The following is a 23328-nucleotide window of genomic DNA, read 5'->3' on the forward strand; positions in this document are numbered from 1 at the left end:
TTTCACTACAAACCAGGGCTACACCCATGATGGAAATTTCAAGAAAATGAGTATTTCCTCTCCACTTGACTTACCAGGAGCTTCACCCAGATATGCTTTTATATATAGCACTGGAGTGGAAGTAGGTCTTGAGTTTATACAAGTGTGTTTATACAGAGGAGATAAGAAAGCAAAATACAGACCTGTATTGTCCAAGTCTGCTTCCCATCCTTGATTTTTATTTAATTGGGAGGAAGGGAGGAAAGTAAGAATGAGTTCTTGAATGAAACCTTTGTTTCTTGCCTTCTTTCTGTAACTCAAATTTTCCTATGATACTATTGCATGGTGTCACTTCATTTGCATAGCTCAATGGAATTCACATATTTAAAACCCTGATAATTATTTTATAAATAATGCAAAACCTGTTAAGTTGTAATTTTATATTTATATGCGAATGGAAATATTTTGAGGGACACTATGGTAAAGGTGAAATGGAAATAATCAATCTATCTGGGCAGATACCGGATACTGTGTGCTTGTGCTCTCTGTGGGACAATGAACTGGAGAGGGCAAACATGGCTACTATTAATTCCTGTGAATATCCCCTATGGAAGGCAAAACACCTAGGATGAAACCCTACTCCTACTACAGTCAATGGAAGTTTCACCACAGAGTTCAGTGGGGCCAAGATTTCACTCTTAGGAGTGATTGCTCCATATTGTCTGACTTAATACTATATAACAGTTTGAGCTTACTCCTGGGAATAAAAATCTTTGAATTAATAGTACTTCTGGGGAGTAAGATTTAAGGTGGCCCTACCAATGGTCTCAGAAGTAGTTCAGAAAGGTAAAACTCACTAGCTTCACCACTAGGTAAGAAAACATCTAATATCTGACCAATCTTTGAAGAGACATCAGCAGAGATAAAATAATTTTGGATTTCTTTGGTCTACAATGGACAGCTTTATTAAGCAGTCACAGCTATTTAGTTATTCCCCCCCACCCCCAAAGGAAAACATGAATAGAAATTTGGCAGTTCATCCAGTAAGTGGTATGTGAAGCAGAACATGTATCTTAATTAAAAAAAAAAAAAAAAAGCAGTAAAGATGTAATGGAATGGAAAGATACTCCTCCACCCCAAGAATGAGAACAGACTGAACATTTTGGACCAGCTAGAGTAAATGTTTGGAAATTCTTTGACTTCAGAAATATCAGGGCTGAATTTTCATCGTGTCTGTTGGGAAATATTATTGACTTTGAATTCTCACAAGCAGTTGCTTTTTATTGGCTTAGTTACAATTTACTAACTTTACTGGTATAAACTACACAGTCTCCGGCAGAGACGACCCAGGCCAGCCGATAGCGGGAGGGCACAGTGAGAGCAGTGGCTTCAGCAGATGTTACTGAGCATGCTCAGCACAAGCCAAGCAGCAAATTGGGGAGAGCATGTGACCCCCATGTGACCCCACACACACGCATTGCCTCTGGTCTCAGGGGGGTTTTTTGGTTCGTGAACAATTGTGCATGGAATACTTCTAACAAAAAGAGATCAGTTGTTTTTCTGATATCATAACCTTCACCTCCTACCCAGAAAGTTAATGCATGGATATCCCACATTACATGAACCACAAATAAGGTCCTCCATTATTCATCCCCACCACCCACATGAGATAGTTTTCACTTATTTTCTCACTCAACATTCACCTATAAGATATTTTGCAAAAATACCATCACCTCCTTTTAGTCCTCTCTTCTGCAGTACACTCTTCAAAGCTGCTGTCAATTCCTCTTGCAGATACACTGTATAAATACAGTGAGTCATGAAGTTTAGTACCAGGGAAAAAACACATTTATGACTCACTGACTGAAAGAAAAGGTTTTCATTGGAAAAAAAAAAAAAACCACAGACATGAAACGATGGTGCGTAAATGTCTCAATATGTCCATTTTCCACTTTATCACACACAAAGATTGCTGGAGACATATACTTTATCTAACGAAAACAGACTTTTATTATCCCACAGAATCACAAAAAACCCTGCAAGTAAATTTAATAGACATTAATGAGAGCAGGCCTAAAACAGAGCTCTAAACACGCACAGCTTTGACGGTCCTATTTTCAGTTAGAATGCACTGGTGATATGCTGGTATGAAACATTCTGTATCAGATTACTACTATTATTTGGCTTCACTTTGGAACGGGACCAGCTTGGTAATGTGAGTAAGCCACACAGAGAAATAAAATGATCATAATACCCCATTCCCCCTCCCCTTAAAGTGTACCAGTGGCAACAGGTATTAAGATCCTTTTAGGGAAAATTACAGTCTTGCTCCGAATGTGTAATTTGTTCTTGAATCACACTCTCTCAACTAAGCTATGGAAATAAACAGGGACTGAGCCATGTACAGCATTGAACTGACTCACAGACAAGTGTGCCAACATACCAAGCAGGATAATCCTCAAAGCACAACCATTTTCTTGTCCTTTCAGTGAGGCCAGCTACATATCGCAGTGGATGAAGCCTCTGGAAAAAAAAGTTTTATTGGCCCTTACTTCTCGTCCAGTATGTTTAGTGCTCCAAGATTCTGAAGTTCTCCAGAATGCACTAAACATACCACTGTTCTGCTATGTTAAAACAAACTTTACAAGTACCCAAGATTAATGCAAACTTTGGCTTTAAACAGAAACATAGCTGCAACCTGAACGATGACATAGCAAGGCACTGCTCCATGTACTGAGATTACAGGGGTTTATATAACATAGAAAAACAGAAACAGACTATTTAGTAATGTAGGAAAATGGCATGGTATCCTGTGGAATCTTTTTGATAGTGTTATTCTCTCTCTGTTAGGACTTCAGCTACCCTTCTTGGATAGTTCATAGCCAGTATTATAGCATCCCCTTGAGTTTTGCCATCCCTTCATATTTCAGAGATGCCTATTCTGTCAAGGTTCTATTCCCTGTACTCAACACCTGTCCTCCTGCAGTTAAATTTCTCTCCTAGCATATGCTGGAGACAGATACATTTGTATTCTTGAGATTCCTACCAGATGTCTTTGGCAAACACCAGTGCCCCTTGGCACCTGTCAGCTTTCCTCCAGCTCCTAGTTTGAATAATCAACCCTGTGAAACCTAGTCAGCCAACTGTCTGTGCCAGCACTCTGGTTCCACTTTGATTAAGGGAGATCTTTCCCTTTCCTAAATGGTTCTTCAGTGCCCTATAAATGTAACTTCTTCCACTTGATATCATCTCCACACACAGACATGCTTTAGTCCCTACTGTCTTGCTGTCCTTATCCACAGAACTGGAAGAAATCTAATATAGGGGCTCTGGATGCGAGTCTTTTTCTTAGTAATCTAAATGTAGCTTCCAGGTTCTCTCTCCTAGGCCTCTGTTTATTAGTAGTACCAATATGAACAACCACAGTGGATTCTTCCCAAGCACTCACTAGAGAAGTTTGTCTATATATCTCACGAGATCTCCCAACTTCCCAACTGGTAGACCAGTCAACTGATCTCACAGGCACTACATACCCTGCTATTGGTATTTCTGATGACACAGTAAGTCTATGTGACCCCAACCACTTCACTATTTGATTCTTTTGAGAGAGACTGAAGAAAGAGGTTACATGTTTTTTAATATAAAATATCTGTATACCCCTTATTCTTTCAATGCAATGAAGATAATTTGGCCTTGTGATTCATACACCGATGTTGCATCTAACACTTCTAAGATGAGGCACCAAGTGCTGACGTCTCATTGACAGTCACTGGGACATCAGTGCTTAAGTCGCTTTATCCTATATATGTTACCCCATAGCTCTAATTATGACTTATTTAATTTGTTCATTTATATCACTAATGCTCTTCTAAATGGGTTTTCCATACAGCTGACCTGCTTCTTTTTCTTACATGGTTGGCTGGTTGGTTTTTTGTTTTTGTTTTTAAAATCAGATATCTACGTATTTACTCTACAAGCCAATTTGGATTTCATTCTGAATATATATATTTACCGACAAGATCGGAAAGATATCAAACATGATGGTCTGATCTATTATAGTGTGTTTAATTTTCTTGTGTCAAGAAAAGAGGATAAATAGTGAAATGATATTGAGGTTACGACACGTTAACAAAACCCAGGAAATTCCATGCTAAAAATTGCTGATCAGTCTCCTTGAGCTAATATCATTGCTCTTTCTTTCTTTATGTAAAACACTGTAGTATAGAGCTGAACGTCAGCCTTAGACCAAAGCCAGGAAGCTCCAAGCTATGTGGCATGTAAACACGTTATCCTTCTCTCAGTCACAGTTCCCCTCTGGACCTGATCTTCACAGAACATTGTTCTCTCTGACCTCAGTGTCAGTTTCCTTTCCCTGACCACCATCTCAGTGACTTGGATCACTCATTCTCCTCCCCCGCACGCTCTGTGGTGCACCTCTCCTGTGATTTTTTTCAATCAATTTCTCTGCCCTGCCTATTCCCAGCCTTTTCCAAAGACCACTCTTTCTTTCATACTGCTGAGCATCAGGGGAGGCAGTCCCCAAGATTGTCAGCTTTCTCCACTATACATATTTTTTTTCCTTCTGCTCTGCTCCTGGCCTACCCATCCTACTTCTCCGTTATCCGCTTTCATGTCTCTAATACGCAACAATCTGGCACCATTTTAAGTCTCTGATCAAACTCTCTTCTCCTTTTCTACCTCTCTCTCCCTTAGACCTTAAAGGCAAAATTAAAAGAATCTAGCAGGTGGATTACATTCCCTGGTTTCCTTCAAAGTGAACCAATCCCTGCATATTTCCTAACCTCCATTGCTCCCTCCCCTCAATCCCTTATCGCTGATTATCAATTGAAGTCTCTCCACTGGCTCCTTTCCAGTATTACCAACTCCAGACAAAGTGTCATGAGTTAGGCTCTCCAAAATCATAACCTTTAGGTAGTAAGAGGAGGCCCTGAGATATAAACCTTGGTATCAGAGGCCTGGTTTGAGGCCTAAGGCCTGAACTAAAGTAATGGTCAAGACTTTGCTAACATAAAGCAAAGTTAAGCTGTGAGTCAGAGGCAGGCCCTGCTCACAGAAGCTGGCAAGGAAAGGGCTGATGCTGCAAAAAGAGACATACCTAACAAGTACTGGACAACAGATATCAGAATATACACTATACTGGAACATTCCACACAACATGGAACAGGCCGACCCATCCCAATGACAGGGGCAAAAGGGTAAAATGATGGATAGAGTTGTTTTGAGCGAACCAACATGTACAAGGTGAGAGGCGGCACCTTACTACGTAGAGGGGTTGCACCTCAATACGTCAGGAGTGATGTGTAACTTGTTTGTACCTGTATATAAGAATGTATCCCTGGGGTGGTGTCTTTGTCCAGCCATGGGGGCAGTGGAAAGTCCCGCCCCTGAGCCGGGTCCTTGCCAAGAGGCACTTTCTCGTAGTATGCCCTGAGTTAGGCTAAGAAACCTACAGGGAACTGCAATTGTGTCCGAGGTCGCAATAAACCTAGTCGACGTGACTTTGCATCTTACTAGACTCTGTGGTTATTGGGGGTTCTCTTCGGGTCTGCTGGGTCAGCTATCTGCAGAGCTGGGGCAGCACACAGAGGGAACACACGCACGCAGCCAAGTGATATCAACATAGGAGAAAGCAGAGCACCACACCGGTAGCATCTGACAACACTTTACAACAAAGTTAAATTTGTGATTTTTTTCATTTGCCTTCTGATTTTTGAGCCCTTAAATTGACTCGGGTCATGTTTTCAAGCTCTTCTCTGCAACCACGAAGGCTAGAAACGCACTTTAAAAAAAAGAAAGCTGAGAATTTTGCCTAATCACATAATTCCAGAATCTGGTACATTAAGTAAGACATCAAATATGATGAGACTGGCAAAATCATGAGAGTTGGCAATGCTGCCTTGCCCGCTGAATTCCTTCAAGAAATCATTTCCCTGCCCCAAAGAAATCCTCACTTGATCCATTTCCCTTTCCCCCACACCCTCATTCCACTTGTCTACACCTCTATGCTTATTGAGCAATCTGTTCCCAATGTCTTGAATTTCTTCCCTCCAATTCCTTCCTTGAGCCGCTCCAGTTTGACTTAGGCCTTCTCTAGCCCACTGACATTGCTCTAAACCTAGTGTCTCTTCTCCATACTCCCCAATCTCTCTGCTATCTTTGAATCAGCCAGTCACACACATTTCCTTAAAAACCTTCCTTCTTTGGGGCTTCTATGTCCCTCTTTTCCTGGTTCTCCACTTACAAGGATAATCACTTCTTCAGGAAAAAGCAAGAGAGAGTCTTGTGGCACCTTTAAGACTAACCGATGTACTGGAGCATAAGCTTTCGTGGGTGAATATTCACCCGGTTAGTCTTAAAGGTGCCACAAAACTCTCTCTTGCTTTTTACAGATCCAGACTAACACGGCTACCCCTCTGACACTTCTTCAGGGTTACCTTCTGTGAATCTTCTTCCTGTCACCTCCCCATGTCTAATGGTGTCCCTGACCTCAAGGGTTTCTTCTTGGTTCCCTTATTTCCTAAATTTACACTCACCATGTGGGTGTCCACATACCCATAACCAGGGTCCCGCTATCACGTGTTTGCTGTCCTCTCAAATCTCCCCATCCACCCTGAACAGATCCTCCACTGTTCAGACTCATCTCTCTGTCTTTCCTGCATCTTCTCATCAACGTCCCATCACTTTCTTAAATTAAAGTCCAGAAATGGTCACCAACAATATATAGAAATCTTAAGCTGAACACCAATTCCTGAACAGAGGTAGTCACAAATACCACATAGAAATCCCCCTCTTTCAGAAATCTCGGGCCAAACAGCAATCTCAACTGACTTTAGTAACGTGATCAAGGCAGAAAGCCAATTCCTGCAGCTTACCACAGCTTTCCCAGAAAAATTTTCATCAAAAAACTAAGGCCATGTTTACACTAGCAAACTTACAGCGGCACAGCTGTACTGATTCAACTCCGCTGCTGTAAGATCACTTGCGTAGCCGCTCTATGCTGACAGGAGAGCGCTCTTCCATCGGCATAATAAAACCACCTCAATGAGCGGCAGTAGGTATGTCAGCAGCAGCAGTTCTCCCGCCCACATAGCGCTGTGCACACTAGCACTTATGCTGGCGAAACTTACGTCGCTCAGGAGTGTGGGTTTTTCCACACCCCTGAGCCACATAAGTTTTGTCCACATAAATGGTAGTGTAGATATGGCCTAACAATAATACACATTTCTTCCAAGACTATATACTATTCACATGCCAAGAAAAAAAACTTGTAAGCCTACATGTGTCTGGTGTCTTCTGCCATAACAGCACTCTCACTCCACTCTATCCTGCTTACTCCCGGCCACAAGGAGCACACAGAGCACTAGTGTCAGGAATAATCTGACTGAAACCTATTTAAACATTTCTTTGTTTTCCCCTCTGGATTTGAGAGTTTCTAGAGATCTCTAAAAGTGGAACACCTCAGGAAAGGAGAGTGGAGGTTTCATTCTTTATTTTTTTCTTTTTTCTCCCTCCCAGGAGTTAGAGATTTGAAAAAAAAGCTTCTGTAAAAAAACAACAAGCCTCATACGGTAGGATCAAAGCAGTGACCAAAGTAGAGGAGGAAGGTTGAAAGTGAAACAAACATGCTGGTAAGTGCAGATGCTGAGTCCAACACTTTATTATACTCAGGGATCTGTGTTATACGAGATGTGTTTATTAATTTAAAATTGTGTGTGTTATGTATCTGATGTGAGTCAAGACATGGTGGTAAAACCCAGAGGGGAGTGTCAATCAGCTAAATATACATTTACTGGCTAAATGCTTTCTGGAATACTGGCACCTGGGGAATTCCCATGGCTGATAGTAACAACAAACATATCGATAACTTATATTAATTCTGGAAAAAAATAATCTGGTGCTGGAAAATAGGTTTTATTGCTCTTTTGGAAAAGAATAAGTTAGCTTGTTTAAGTAATGCAACTAACATCTGGGGGAAGTGATTAAATCCCATCTCTTTCCAGAGACCATAAAAAAGAAAACTGCCTGTGAGTAAAAATTGTTCTTTCGGTTGTACGCCATAATTTCAAGACCTGTTTTTAATATGGCAATATTTGGACAATGTTTTGTTGGTATTGCCATTAGTGCCAGTCAATATTATTTCTCTCTGTATATAACAACCCAGGCAAAATGGTCCCAAAAAATAAAAATCTTACCAGCCCTGATAGAAATCTGTTCACATAGCCTTAAACACCAATACGTGCACTTCTCCCTGCACTATGTAACATACACGCACACACTCATGGACACTAATACATGCAAACTTCATACCAATCTCTCACTCACACACAAATCCTCTTTGTGTCTCAAACTGCACAACCACATACCCCGTCATTCACTCAGTTCTCAAGGCTACCTCGTTTGGGGACATGCCTGCCATTCACCTCTCCATTTACCCTCAGCCTATCAATTCTCTACCCAGACCCCAAATTCACCAGTTCTCTTCCCCAACCCAGCTTTCAGCACCATGTATCCACAGTTGCACCAGTCATATAAGCCCTACCCTGGGTTCCTCGTGATTGCAGCATCTTTCCCTCAGTTGAGCCTTGAGTCTTCCCCTGATGGAAGCCCTCTCACCTCTCCTGCTGGCTGCTCCCCCTCCCCAGTCCCCCCAAAAAGGGCTGGGGGCCCTGCTCTGTCCCTTCCTCCCCTTAAGGAGTTGCCCACCAGGGCTGCTAGAACATTTTGGCCTCTCCCTAGAGGTGGGTAACAAGCTGGGTATTATCTGTTCCTCTCACTAGGCCTGGGAAAGCAATCACTGGAACTGGGCAAGAGGAGGAGCCAGCTAGGGCCAGCCATGGGAGAAAGCCTCCGAGTGGTTAAGTAGAAGCGCCACTGGTATGACTTCTGGTGAGGAGGGAACCATCCTGGCCCAGGAGAGGTAGAGCCCAGAGGGGCTGCTGATCATCCCTCCCCTTCCTCCTGGGCCCAGAGGATTCAGCTGTTACACAACTGACCTGCCACATGCTCGGCTGCTGAACTGAAGGCAGAGCAAGGGACAGCAGCGGCAGCTCCTCTCCTATTGCCTGGCAGATGCTGCACTGGTTACACTCAGCTCGTGTTTTTAAGGTTTTGTTCACAGCCTTAAGGGCGAGAGCCTGTTTTTAAATTTATTTTAAATAAATTCAGTTTCTGCAGAACCTGACCACATTAGTCTCCCTTGCCCAAAGATATTATTACAAATCAGAGGCAGCGTGTCCTAGCGGACCGGCACTCAGACGAGACGACCTGGGTTCTAGTCCCAGCTTTGCCACGTCTGCTGTGTCCTTGGACAAGTCACTTTCCCTTCTTTGTGCCTCTGTTTCCCCTCCCACCCATTGTCCACCTTGTCGATTTAGACTAAGTTCTTTGGGTCAGGGAATGGCTTCTGCTATACATTTGTAGAGTGCCTAGTGCAAGGGGCAGCACTTTACGTGCTGCCATCGTATAAATAATGATAATAAGCATACATCTAGGGGCAACATCCCTTTGATAAAATGAATTTACTGCAGGCCTTTGACTGCCTCTGCCCATTAATCTCTCTTTGCCAGGATTAATAACATTCCAGTCTTGTGAGCAGCTTTAAACAGCTGCCGTTTCTTTAAGCAGCCTACCACAAGCATGCTTCCTTTCTTTCTCCCCCCCAAATGTGGAATTTCACATGAACATACCCATCCCACACCCACGTACAAGTTACACAAGCAGCACCTTTTCATATTCACTCCTAGAACAGTGAGTTTAAGAGCTGTGATCTCATGACTACCAAGGCTAGAACTTGGGAGCTTACCACTGAACATTGCCGCTTTCCATTAAGACAAAGCACATGCATCTAGTCCTGGGCTGTCTAGAGATATTAAATATTTAAAGATGACCTTTTTATGTCCAGAAAAGCTACTTGAGGTTATTTGCAGAAGTTCTACAAAATATATTAGTTATATTTCTTTCTCTCCCTGCGCTTCTAAGCACAGTTGGACACAGTAAATAAGGCACCTGGCTTTACAGGTTGAAGCATACAAAAAATAATCAAAAAATGTAAGTGGCTTCCTGTTAAATACGTAGCTTATAGTAGACTTTATTTTTATCACAGTGACATTCCAAATGTGCTACTACGCAATGTATAGACATGCAGGATGACTCAATCCCTGCCCCAAAGAGCTTACAAAGTAAAACAATAAAAAAGGTGAGGGAAAGAGATACAAGGTATAAGCAAAGTGGTCAGAGTGATCACTTGGAAGATCATATTTCTCTTGTCCTGTTGGTTATATTTACAGAATACATGTTCATATAATAAGAGATGAAGTTTTGGGGGGACTTGCAAGTTACTCAGTTGATCCCAAAACTTGTGGTTTCACTACCACTCATGGGTAATACAGCCATAACAAACTCATGCCAAAAAAAACCTGTACAATGTCACCACAGATTCTCAATATATAATCCCACACTTCAGAAATTCATTAATTTAAAAGTTAGGCTGCTCATGTGTATTTCCTCACAAAACGCAGACACTAAAAAACAAGGAAGTAACAAGTCAAGACAACAGTCACACCCAATACAACAACCTCCAAGCATCAGCCTGCTACCATCATGACACCCAGCTCAGCACACTAAACACCTTCTCCAATACGTTGACATTCAATTATTTTGCTACCCTCAGTACTTGCATCAAAGAATGAGAAGTCTCGCTGTGATGCACAATATTCACTCCAATCTTCTAACAACAAACACAATTTTAGAATTACAGTTCCCGGCCAATAGGAGCTGCGGAGATGGCGTTCGGGGCGGAGGCAGCACACGGAGACCCCTTCCCCGAGGGGCTGCAGGGACGTGCAGGCCGCTTCTGGGAGCGGCACGGAATTTGGGTGCGGGCTCTGGGCTGGGCTGCAGGAGGAGGTGAGGGGTGTGGGTTCCGACCAGACAGCACCTACCTCAGGTGGCTCCCGAAAGCAACCGGCACATCCCTCTGGCAGCATCTCCTAGGCTGAGGGACCTAGAGATCTCTGCGCACTGCTCCCACAGCTCCCAATGGCCACAGTTCCCAGCCAACGGTATCTGTGGAGTTGGCGCTTGGGTGGAGGCAGCACATGGAGACCCTTAGCCCCGCCCTAGGGACTGCAGGGACATGCTGGCCACTTCCAGGAGCGACGCAGAGCTAGGGCAGGTAGGAAGCCTGTTCCCCGGTATGCTGGGAAGGAGGGAGAGGAGTTGAGGGGAGGGAGGGGTCCCGGGGTCCCCCTGGAGTACCCTCGGGGTCCGTGCACCCCAGTTTGAGAAACGCAGCTTTCATACAATGATACTACAAAAACATGTGCAGCATTAAACTCAGTCTGCTAGCAAAACGGGAATTAGAAATGACAAGATAGATACAGTTAAACTAACAACTTCACAACAGATTCAGCTGGAAAGCAGCTGTGTTTCAATATCCCACGTGACAAAGAAGGGTTCTGCAGACTATGCTTAGAATTTGAATCTTGGACTCTGCTTTGCGGTGCAAAATTTGATGGGTATAGGTTATCTGCGTCAATAATACTACAGGAAAAATGGAGGTTTGAAAGCATTCAAGGAGGTAAACTATCTATGAAAGGTAAATCCCTAGCAGCCTGTCTGTCTTGTGAAGGTAAGAAATAGCTCTATAAAGTTACCTTGTACATAACAGATGTTGGCTGTCTTGCTTAGTATTTCCATCTACATTTTATTAAAGTTTCAAAATAAGGTAAGTATGTTCAAAAAGGAATTATTGGGCATGGTGTGATAGAGGCCTAACATACTAAAAGGGCTGGAAAAGCAGACAAGAGGTCTGATTCTCATTTACGCTATTGCTCCTTCTTCCGACACCAGTGTTACATTCCAATACAAGCACTGCCCTTCTGTTAAGGGGTAGCAAATCAGCCTCAGTCAAAGAAAAAAAAATCACCGACTCCCAGTCTGGGTATATTTGATGTGTAACTTCTTTTCTTTATACATATGTACCAGTCCTGGAACAGAGGTGGTCAAACAGCATGCAAGGCAATCCAACCTTTCAGGAATCTCAGCCTAACTCCAGTGCCCAGTTCTCATGAAACATCTGTGTCTCATGAACTGGCTCTAACCAGAAAGCAACTCCCCTGTTGCTCACAGAGCTCATGCTCTAAGGGCCACTCACTGCCTCAGCACAGAACCTTGCGTAACAAAAACTGACTACAACAAAGCACGACTTCCCAAAACTGAACACTTGCTCACATGGTGGATCTGTCTACTTCTGGGAGCAAGTCTTGCAGCCTAGGTCCACTAAAAAAAGCTTACTAAAAAAGCAATATGGACATTCCAGCTCAGGCTCCGAAGCTTACCCACCCATCTCTAAGGAAAGCTCCAGTTGAGCCCGAATGTCAAAGCAATGTCTACATGGCTATTTTTAGTGCTCCAGCATGAGGCTGTTGACCCGGGCTGTGAGACTGGCTCCCAGCAGCTGTGTACACATACCCTACATTTACCAGAAACACCTGGTGACACCTGCCATAACAAGTGTGCCTCCTTGTGCTGGGTCATTGAGAAAACCTCTGTCAGAAGAGGGAGTAGCTCAGAAGAAAACATGTTTACTTTCTGTCTTGGGGAATCCTGAAACAGCAGGTCCATCTTCAATGTTTGAGATGTTGAAGGAAGATCTGAATGGATATATCTCTTGTTCAAGTACAACCCTAATTTCACAAAGATACAGACTGTATATTTTTCAGGACAGAGTCTAAGTCCCCAATCCTGCAAAGACTTAAGTACAAGCCTAACTTTACACACAAGGAATAGTTTCATTATAGTCAATGGAACTACTGCCTGTGTGTAAAGTTAAGCACATGCTTAGGTATTTGCAGGAGCAGGGCCTAAAACATAACCTTAATCTAATGCCAATTTATCCCAACGAAATAAAGAAATAATGCCACAACATACCAGGCAGAGTGACGCAAAACAAAATAAAGTACATATAACTGGATAAATTACAAATGTTAATTTGTTCATATTGGGCATAAGAAGTATCATGCAGGTGGCTGCTCAGTATACCTTGTCGATTAACAATGTTATAACATTAACATTTTTTATAACCCTTGTGATTCATTCAAGCAGCCGTCCCAGTCCCAAAACTACACAAGGGAGAGGCTGTGATTCCAACATAAAAAGTAGGTTTCTGAAATAATATTTTAAGAGAGATATCTGTAATGCCAGCTAACATTTGTCAGCATACATGTAAATTAAACATCTCTACTGTATAAGTCAGAACTGCATGCTTGCCAACAGAGCCCAGCGGTTGCGGGAACATCTCTGACATTTATTCATTGTTATGGGTGTTACATTGACCTGATTTTTCACTGAGCCTCTGAAGCTCTGTACTCATGTTTTGGATGCCAAGCATAAACTGCTGAAAACCAACAAGCCAAGAAAAATTCTATTGTCCATCAGGTCAGAACAACCCAAAACTAGTTCCAGAAAAGTGACAATTAACTGCTGCATGCCAGACAAGCTGCTCCTCTGCACTTCACAATACTGAGAGCATGGACTGATGGGTGCAGTCCATTTCAAGGCTGGAAATGAAAGCTCACCCTTACCTTAGTTTACTTTTAAACACCTCTGGATGCAAAAAAGAAAGCTGATTTGCTCATCTGGTCCTCTACTTTTCCTAAACTCCTCTGTGACAGCTCAGTCAGACGCCATCCTGCACTTTGAGAAGACAAAATGACCAACTATATAGTACGTGCACTCTTCCCAAACTACAGTCCTGGGAGTAACTGCTATTTAGAGGTGGGATCAAAAAGAAGACTAAAGAGAGACCATTATCAAATATTTGTTCACCACGAAGGTACTTACAGACTATGATAACTCCCTAACCTTCGCTTTGTTAAGCTAAATAGATTGAGATCCTTGAGTCTGTCACTGTAAGGCCTGTTTTCTAATGCTTCAGTCATTCTCATGGCTCTTCTCTGAACCCTCTCCAATTTATCACCATCTTTCTTGAATTCTGGACAGAACTGGACACAGTAGTCCAGTAGCAGTCGCAACCCTGCCAAACAGAGGTAAAATAACCCCTCTACTTCTACTTGTGTCCCCTGTTTACACATTCAAGGATCGCATTAGCCCTTTTGACCACAGTGTCACACTGGGAGCTCAGGTTCTGCTGATTATCCACCACAACTTCCAAACCTTTTTCAGAGTCACTGCTTCCCAGGATAGAGTCCTCCATCCTGTACGTATGGTCTGCCTTCTTTGTTTCTAGATGTACATATTTATATTTAGCCATATTAAAGTGCATATTGTTTGCTTGTGCCCAGTTTACCAAGAGATCCAGATCGCTCTGTATCAAAGACATTTCCTCTTCATTACTACCAATTTGTGTCATCTGTAAACTTTATCAGTGATGATTTTATGTTTCCTTCCAAAATATTGATAAAAATGTTAAATAGTATAGGGCAAATAATCAATCCGTGTGGGACCCCACCACAAATGTACCAACTTGGTGATGATTCCCCATTTTAATCCATTTAATGTGTGCCATGACACTAGTGAGGCCTCCGGTGGAGTACTGTTTCCAATTCTGGACAGCACACTTTAGGAAAGCTGTAGACAAATCTAGAGTGTCCAATGGAGAGCAACAAAAATTATAAAAGGTCTATAAAAGGAAAGGTTAAAAAAATTGGGCATGTTTAGTTTTGAGAAAAGACGGCTGAGATGGGGACCCAATAACAGTCTTCAAATATGTTGAAGGTTGCTACAAAAGAGGATTGTGATTAATTGTTTTCCATGTTCACTATAGGTAGGACAAAAAATAATGGGCTTAATCTGTAGCAAGGGAGATTTAGGTTAGATATTAGGAAAATCTATCTAATTATAAGCTCTGGAATAGGCTTCCAAGGGAGAAATCCCCATCACTGAAGGTTTTTAAAAACAGGTTGGACAAACACCTGTCAGGGATGGTCTAGGTTTATTTGGTCCTGCCACAGAGCACGGGGCTGAATTTGATCACTTCTCAAGGTCCCTTATAGCCTTGCATTTCTACGATTCTATGTTAATTTTATATTGTTCTAGTTTTTTAATCAAAATGTCATGTGGCACGAAGTCAAACACCTTACAGAAATCTAAGTATACTACAGCAGCACTATTAACTTTATCAACCAAACTTGCACTCTCATAAAAAAAAATTGTTGGATATTATCTATTTTCCATAAACCCATGCTGACTGACATTAATTATATTACCCTCCTTTAGACACAGGAAGTCTGTGGAGGAGCAGAGAGTGGAACCCAGGTCTCCTAAGTCTCAGACTAGCACTCTGATCTCTGGGCCATCATTCCTCTAGATGTACTCAGCATCTTGCTCTTGAAGAAGGAACATTTTAAAACCCAAACTATTCATTTTAGAAAACCAAGACATTTGGAATAATTATATTTTCTTCTCATACAACCAAATGTGAGAGTCAGGTTGTTCTTGAACAAGTGACCTTCCAAATATATTTTCTATTCTGAAAACCAGAGTGAGATCCTAGTTAAGGGATGCAGTGACAGAGATAAAGGGGAAGTTTTTCAAATTTGAGTGCTCAAAATTAGGTGCTTAAATAGGCATTTAGGAACCTAAATAAAAGCGACCTGATTTTCTAAGGTGCTGAGTCCTCTCAACTTTCACCGACGTCTATGAGAGCTTCACTGATCAGCACCTTTGGTAATCAGGACACTTTATATAGGTACCTACAGAGGGATTTAGGAGCCATAGTTAAAGAGGCAGATATTCAAAAGTCACAAAGGGCAGTTAGGCACCAAACTTTTATCGACAGTTAATAGGAGTTGGATGCTTAGCTGCCTTGTATGCCTTTGAAAAAAACTCTCCCTCCATAAAGAAGGGTGCCTAAAGTTAGGCTCCTATGTCTTTATTTAGGCTGCTAAATAAGTGACCTGATTTTCAAAAGTGTTGCTCACCCAGAAGGTTCTACTGATGTCAATGGGAGCTACTGAACAATCGAGCACTCTTGCAAATATGGATTTGGAAGCCCAACTTTAGGTACCTAGTTCTGGAAAATTGGACCAAAATCTTCCAGAGGGGATAAAGAAAGTAAACCTGCTATTTGGATTTGATTAATAGACTGTGTAGCAGCTACCTGGAAGCAAAAAAGTTTGAGTTTGTTCACTGTCTGGGTTACTACAATACAGAGGAAAGTTTAGAGTGCAAGACAGCGGAAACATTTAATACGGTTCAAAGGAGTGATTTCTCACGGGCACAGAGTTTCATAGTACACCTCTACCCTGATATGAAGTGACCCGATATAACACGAATTTGGATATAAAACGGTAAAGCAGCGCTCCGGGGGGGCAGGGCTGCATGCTCCGGCGGATCAAAGCAAGTTCGATATAACACAGTTTCACCTATAACGCGGTAAGATTTTTTGGTTCCTGAGGACAGCATTATATTGGGGTAGAGGTATTAGACATTTAAATTCATTATCATGAATTAACCCCCAAATAACACTTATTGTATTGCATTTAATAAAGTTCAATATTCTACGTGTACATCTGCTATTTAGTTATCAAGTAACAATATCTTGTATAATTTTAAAAGAACATCTGCTGTGTAATCTGGTCTGATGCTCCCAAAAGTAAAATTAAAGTACTAATCTTAAACCTGTGATTATTTGGCCCTGAGTTTCTCAATTCATAGGGAATAAATGCCTTTATAAAATTCATTAACGTATAGCTATCAAAGGTACCAAGCATAACGAGACTTTTGCAATCGTACATTTAAACGAGCAACCACATTTTGAATATTGTTTTAAAAACAATGGGGACTGGGGTACAAGCTCTACACCACTAAGGCCAATACTGTACTAGGACCATTATAGTACTCTAACAGTTACACTTAAGTAAAAATCTCTTCTTGGCCTATGCCATGATAGATCTTACTTAAGAATGTGCATAACTTTAAACATGTGCATAGTCCTACTGAAGTCAAGTACCTCAGTGCATCAGGGCACTACTGAGCAGGGCTGAGTTCCTTTCAGCTGCCTTTCTTAAATTCATCACACTTGTCCTATGAAATCCAGATTTCTGTCAGGAAACTACTCCAAATCAAGCTCTGCTAACAAAGTAAAGTTTTTTTCCTTCTGTAAGATTTGACGGAATTCAAAAGAGTACACCAGGCTTGGTTACCAACAGAGAAGAAAATAATTACTTACCTGCAATGTATTTTGTCGGTCTGTCTCTTCTCCCATCCTGGAAAGGAAACATCCCTGCAGACAGTATTACAGCTCCACCTATACCAGGAAGCAAGAAGGCAAAAAAATAAAATAAAAGTCTGCCAGTCACAACTGACACATAGTTTCCTGGTAGGTGGAGTTATAATAATGTCTGCAAGGATGTTGATTCGGAAGGAAGAGCTGGCTGTATGACAAAGTATATTAATTGGTCTTATGAGAGCAACCCTCTCTAGTCACTAGCAGAAAATAAATGTGTTTTATGAGCACAGTTAGAATAGCACGTTCTGTTTTCTGCCTTCTATTAAACATATTAATGGCATATTCAAAGGCTCCAAACTTTTCCACAATTCTACAGAGTAAACCTCTGTACTCCCACCTTATAACAGACAGCTCTGCAAAATACATGAGTAGCTAGTAATAAAGCTGTGGTTTTAGTAGCTGTAACTGATAAAGAAGGCAACTGTCCTGTGTTATTACTGTTTCTTACACAACCTATAAAATAACTTTCAGTGATTGGCAAAACACAATACATCATGAAAATTAAGTCACACAAAATCAAGTAACTTGGCAGAATATTTTTGTGGATTGGTTGGCCTCAAAAGAAAGCTGAAGCAGAGTAAGGCTTTAGTTTGCCAAAACTGTCAAGGTGTTTTGGGGACATATAATCTCCACTATATGCCACATCACAGAAACTGTAGGGATTTTCAGTCAGCACAACAACACATGGCAACTATAAAATTACCAATAAAAGGAAGGCAGTAAATGGGAAATGCCTAGTCTAGAAGAAAGGTGGATACATATCATTAAGCTATCTTCAGCAAGGAACAAGAGATGTGAAGTAGAGCCAAATCACTTTTTGGTTTCTAGAACCACGGTTAACCACATGGGAAACATATATTATAAATGATAGCTTACATGTGTGCAACAGTTGCTGAAATAATAAGGGATTAAATAATCCTTTTCTTCTGGACATAAAAAAAGTGAATCTAAAATCTAGTAAATCAAATATTTATCTTGGCAGTTTGCGTGTTTTGGAAAAAGCCACAACAAAAGTGTGTTTTCAAAGATGCATATAAAAATGGTAAGTATATGTTTAATAATAATTCCTACTCAATTTGATGTGTTATCCGTTTGCCTAGGCAAGACAGAAATTTGATTATAATTACAAAATTTGATGAAAAAATTATGTGAAAACTTGAATTAACCTTAGTAAGGCTTACTGCTCTCCAGATACTGCAGCTTCATTTCTAATACTACCAGCTATGCCAAGAATTCCAAGCACAGTAATTAGCAAAAAGCATAGTGGATAAGTAAATGGAAACTGACAAGGTCAGGCTTGGTTTATATTATAGACTTATTTCAGTATAACTATGGCGCTCAGGGGTTTGGAAAATCCACACCTCTGAGCAACGCAGCTATATCACCCAAACTCCTGTTGAGACAGCTTCTCCCATCAATACAGCTACTGACTCTCGAGGAGGTGGGGTACCAATGAGAGAAGCTCTTCCATCAGCATAGGGAGTATCTTCACTAAGCGCTACAGCAGCACCGCTGCACCAGTGCTGATGTAACACTGTATGTGTAGACCAGCCCTCAGACTTAAGGCTGTCTGTGAAACCTTTAGTTATCATTATTTATAATTTGCCAGACTTTGAAACATTTCTGTTCTATTTTTTCAAAACTTTAACGTCAGTTTAGTTCCTGGCTTTCCAGTATTTGGGGGTTTGTTTTGATTTTTATAATCACAACTTACTTTAAAAAAAAACTGTCTGAAAATGTCACACTTACCAGTGTCAGGCAAGTTTCAAGAGCCTATTCCTAAAAGCACTTACACACACACATATTTCGAGGACACTGAGTGGAACTAGTCATGGCCCCAATCCAGCAAACACTTGAACATGTACACGTGTTTAATTTTAACTACACAAGTAATCCCACTGACGTCAATGTGTTTAAGCACATGCTTAAGTCTTTCCCGGACTGGGTCTCGTGTGTGTTTGCAGGACAACAACCTAACATTACTATAATTGAAAGAGCTAGGAAAAACATGGTTTAATTTTGTGCATCTAACTCCATTTGGTACGTAGTCAATTCCACTATTTACTCTGCATAACCAATAAAATCTTGTTTTCTTTGCCTATGCGGGTCGTGTGGGGAGAGAAAAATATTTTAAACACATTTACATGGTAAAAGGAGAGGCTGTAAAATCACAAAACTTGGCAAGAGGACTAAAGGACACATGAAGTACATAAATTTATCTCAAATTTAAGCCTGACTAGATTTCAAATGGATGGTGTTTCTTTATGTAATACATAAGTATCTACCACCTTTGTGGTCTATTAACTATAACTTTTATTGGGAATTTCTTTATATTTTTATATTTGCATTGAGGAAAAATAGAGCTGCCACTGCTAGATATAACTCTCGATAACCCTGATACCATCATAGAATTAGCATATTTTGGTTTCATGCCTGGTAGCACTCCAAGTTCAAGCATGGTCATCACACACTTTTTACCCCGGGACATCACAGGATGCTGTGAGTCTCCTCAGATATTTCCTCCCACAGAGTCTCCCTCCCCCACCCCATAGCTCTTAACACAGGATGGGGTAATGTGGCAATGGGGTATATCTTCTACAGCCTGAATTTGCTCTGTAACATATAACTTTCATGAAAGCTGTCACTTGCCACTGCGGCTATAGGTGATATTCTTGTAGCTCTTCCATTCTGACCTCAGGTTTGTTGCTCAGAAATTTGTAAATGAGTTTTCTATTCTTTTGCTGTGCTGACACTTGGAAAAAGGTGTCACCATGGAACAATTTCCACCCCTCCATTCCCTGATATTAAAACAGAGAACTCTCTGGGATCCTTGAAATTATGAAAGGCAATAAAACCAAAGCCTTCTATGGCATATTTCTGTGCAAGTAGGGACCTTGATCCTGCAATTGTATCCATGCAGACAGATCCCTCCTACAAGTCCCAATGGGTTCTGCCTACATTTGATGTGATTCAAAGCCCATCACAGGAGTCTTTCCAGGATTGGTGCCTGTGCTCCTTTTGCAAGACCTGGGCATGTGTTTGTATTTTTGGCATTTTATTTACAAATTCCCACACTGGTATGTATAGTTTAACAAATCTAACTAAAAGAGAAAAAGTTTGCTCATTGCTAAGACATGTTCCAAGTTTCAGTTTTTATAGCCAACTTACAAAGCATTCAGCTCCCAGTTCCTAATGTACGTAATGAAAGATACTTGATCTTAGCTAGAGTAAACTGCTTCATATGTACAAAAATCAAGGTCAAATGGCTCATATTATAAAAATTACAGGACCAAAAATATTATATCACCAAGTTACACTTTCCAAAACTGAAACTCATGTCAAATATTGAGTTTTTGATCAAATTCCAATTCCAGTGTATTCACAACCTATAAGATTTTCTCTAGACCTTAATAAAAGCCGTGTACAACAGCAGTGCTCATGACTTGGCACTTGGACAGAGAAATTTTAAATGATATATGGTACCCTGATGTTCCCCAAGCAGCCAAGCAGGTGTGGGCCTTATGAACACACTAAGAATTTTGGCTTCCTTTTAGATAGCTATTTAAAATTTCTAAATCATCTTTTTCATCTTGCATTAACTGCTCTGAACATTGCAAAACATTTTTTTTAAAAATCCCCAACCATTGCTAGAACAGCTTATTATAAAAATTTTACTACTTGTCTATGTCCCACAGTTGCCAACATCTAAACTTTTTCCCAAGAAATTATTGGCCAAATAAACTCAGGGTCAGCAATGCAGCAAGGGCCCAGTCACCAAAAGCGGTGGGTGTTTATTCTCGTGAACTTGATGTTCTTTTTTATAATGATATGTTTATCCCAAACTGAATTCATTTGCTCAAACTGATGAGCTGTTCCACACACACAGAGACAGTCTAATTAATGCCAGTGGAAATATTCATATCACATTCTGGCCCACAATCATTATCAGGTCAAACCTAATACATGACTCAATTATGAAGTATTGTGAATTCTGAGTAGAAGGCTGGATATAGCATAGTTATGTTTGTCCAGGAGCAGATATGAGGCTGAACTGGGACTCAGAGAGGCACAATTTTGTCCTTCGCTCCATGGGGGAATGTAATCCATGCCAGTCCATTACATGACACAAATTACTTCCCCCTATGCACTAGCTCCGCTATGTTAGCTGGCTGAGTCCAGGCTCCATCCCACTCTTTACCCAATCTGCCATACCCTTCAGCTCCTGGAGGAACATAAAGCAGTCTCAGGTTGGCCACGCTGGGATTTCCAGGTCTCTCCATATATTCACCCTTCTAAGCATACAGTTGAATCTGCTATTTTAAGTCTGGCCAAGATGCAGCTTGGGTACTTCGGAACTTTTCTCTAATTGGGTATTTAAATATCTTATATGGCATATGTCCAGAGTCAATCATTAACAGAACAAAGGAAGCAAGAGTTAGCTGAAAGAGGATGTTAGGGATCTTCAGGTAGATGAAGCAAGGTAAGGGAATGTCAGCAAATATAATGTCATGCATGCAGGGAAAGCCAATGAGACTATGTTATTCTTGTGTTGAAATGTATTTTGGCTCTAACACAGAATGAAAAGAACCCCAGAGTTAAATATATGAACATAGGGACTCTGTGTTGACCAAAAACAAAGTAAAAGTAAAAAGAATAATTTTGAATGCAGAAGCAGGGGAATCATTTACAAGTAAGGAAAGACAATTCTTCTCTGCGAAGCACTTGTGAGGTCACATTTAGTGTTGTGCTTAGTCCTAGGCGTTGAGCCAAAAGACTGACATACACATTCTGGAGATGGTGCGAAGGAGAGCAAAAAGAGGTTCTGAAAGGAAAGGCTTTGAAAACTGAACAGGCCTCAAATTAGTGTGTGCAGTGCAGACCAAGTCCACAGCTGGGGTCAATTTGCACAGCTCCATTAATGCCAATGAAACTGTACCGATTTACATCTGAGGATGTGGCTCTCGGTATTTAAATAGCTTACAAAATTACACAGGGCAGACCTTTTCTGAATTCAGGGAGAGAATCATGGCCCAAGGGCAAAATTGGATATTAAACCTGAACTGGGTATTTAAAACACATGTTCTCCAAAGAACCTATTTTTGCGGGGAATTTTGCACGCACCTGTGTTCTGAGGTTTAAGGAAGGAGAGGATTAAGTTCCCTTTCATTACTGCTACCTTGTCCTCCTTCCCATGCCACCCACATTTTTGTCTCACCCACCTGTTATGTCTTGTGTATTAGACTGTAAGTACCTTGGGGCAGGCATTGTCATTTATTATGTGCTTGTACAGCACCCAGCACAATGGGGCCTGAACCTGGTGCACTGTCTACACTGGTGCTTTACAGCGCTGGAACTTGCTGTGCTCAGGGGGATGTTTTTTCACACCCCTGAGCGAGAAAGTTGCAGCGCTGTAAAGTGCCAGTGTTGACAAGCCCTCCGTTTCAAACAGCATGGTGACACCTGGACCACGTTTCCAAACTGCACTCTCCGCATGAAGATCAAAGCAACAGTAAAGTCCATATAAACCAGCATGCAGTCAGAAATGGAGGAATGTGTTCCATATGTCAACAATAAACATTGACGTGAATTTTGATTATGCTATTGTTTAAATGACTAGACACAGAATGCAAAATATTCCTGACCTGCTCCTTAATGGCTCTATAAAGGGCTACATCACAAAAATCCTTTCATGAAAATGCATTAAGAGGATATCACAATTGTTTGTCACTTTACTTAAAGCAAACCATTGTTGAAATAAGATTTAAATATACTATCTTTTCCCCATACTATTGGTTAGATTAAATGAGGGTATAGTTTCAGGGACTCTCTTTGCAAAATGAATGTTCAGTTGTACTTAAAAGTACAACAACATGTGCTCAATGTAACAGCACTGAATAACAGATGTGCTTACATGCAAGTACAATGAGGCAGCAGCAAGTTATAGAGTGCAGATCAACTATTTGGACCTGATTCAGCTCTCATTGACAATGGTGTAAATCAGAAGCAACTCCTTTGAAGTGTAAAACTGATGTAAAAGGAGAATCCGACCCCTAATCTAGATCTAATAAAGGTTCTCT

The 23328-nt window shown here is 41.1% G+C and overlaps 1 protein-coding gene across 2 annotated transcripts in view; it reads right to left on the reverse strand.

The window, feature by feature from the left end:
* RIN2 (Ras and Rab interactor 2) overlaps window positions 1–23328 on the reverse strand; it is a 114370-nt gene that overhangs the window by 84948 nt on the left and 6094 nt on the right. Inside the window, exon 2 of one of the 2 annotated variants that reach the window (XM_054024002.1) lies at window positions 17192–17269. The exons of the other annotated variant lie outside the window; for it this stretch is intronic. Within the exon in view, the coding sequence (XP_053879977.1) occupies window positions 17192–17227 (36 nt within the window). The 5' untranslated portion in view covers window positions 17228–17269. The remainder of the gene's footprint in view (window positions 1–17191; window positions 17270–23328) is intronic. 2 annotated transcript variants of the gene reach the window in all.

The sequence above is a fragment of the Malaclemys terrapin genome, chromosome 3, assembly GCF_027887155.1.
Source record: "Malaclemys terrapin pileata isolate rMalTer1 chromosome 3, rMalTer1.hap1, whole genome shotgun sequence".
NCBI lineage: Eukaryota > Metazoa > Chordata > Testudines > Emydidae > Malaclemys > Malaclemys terrapin.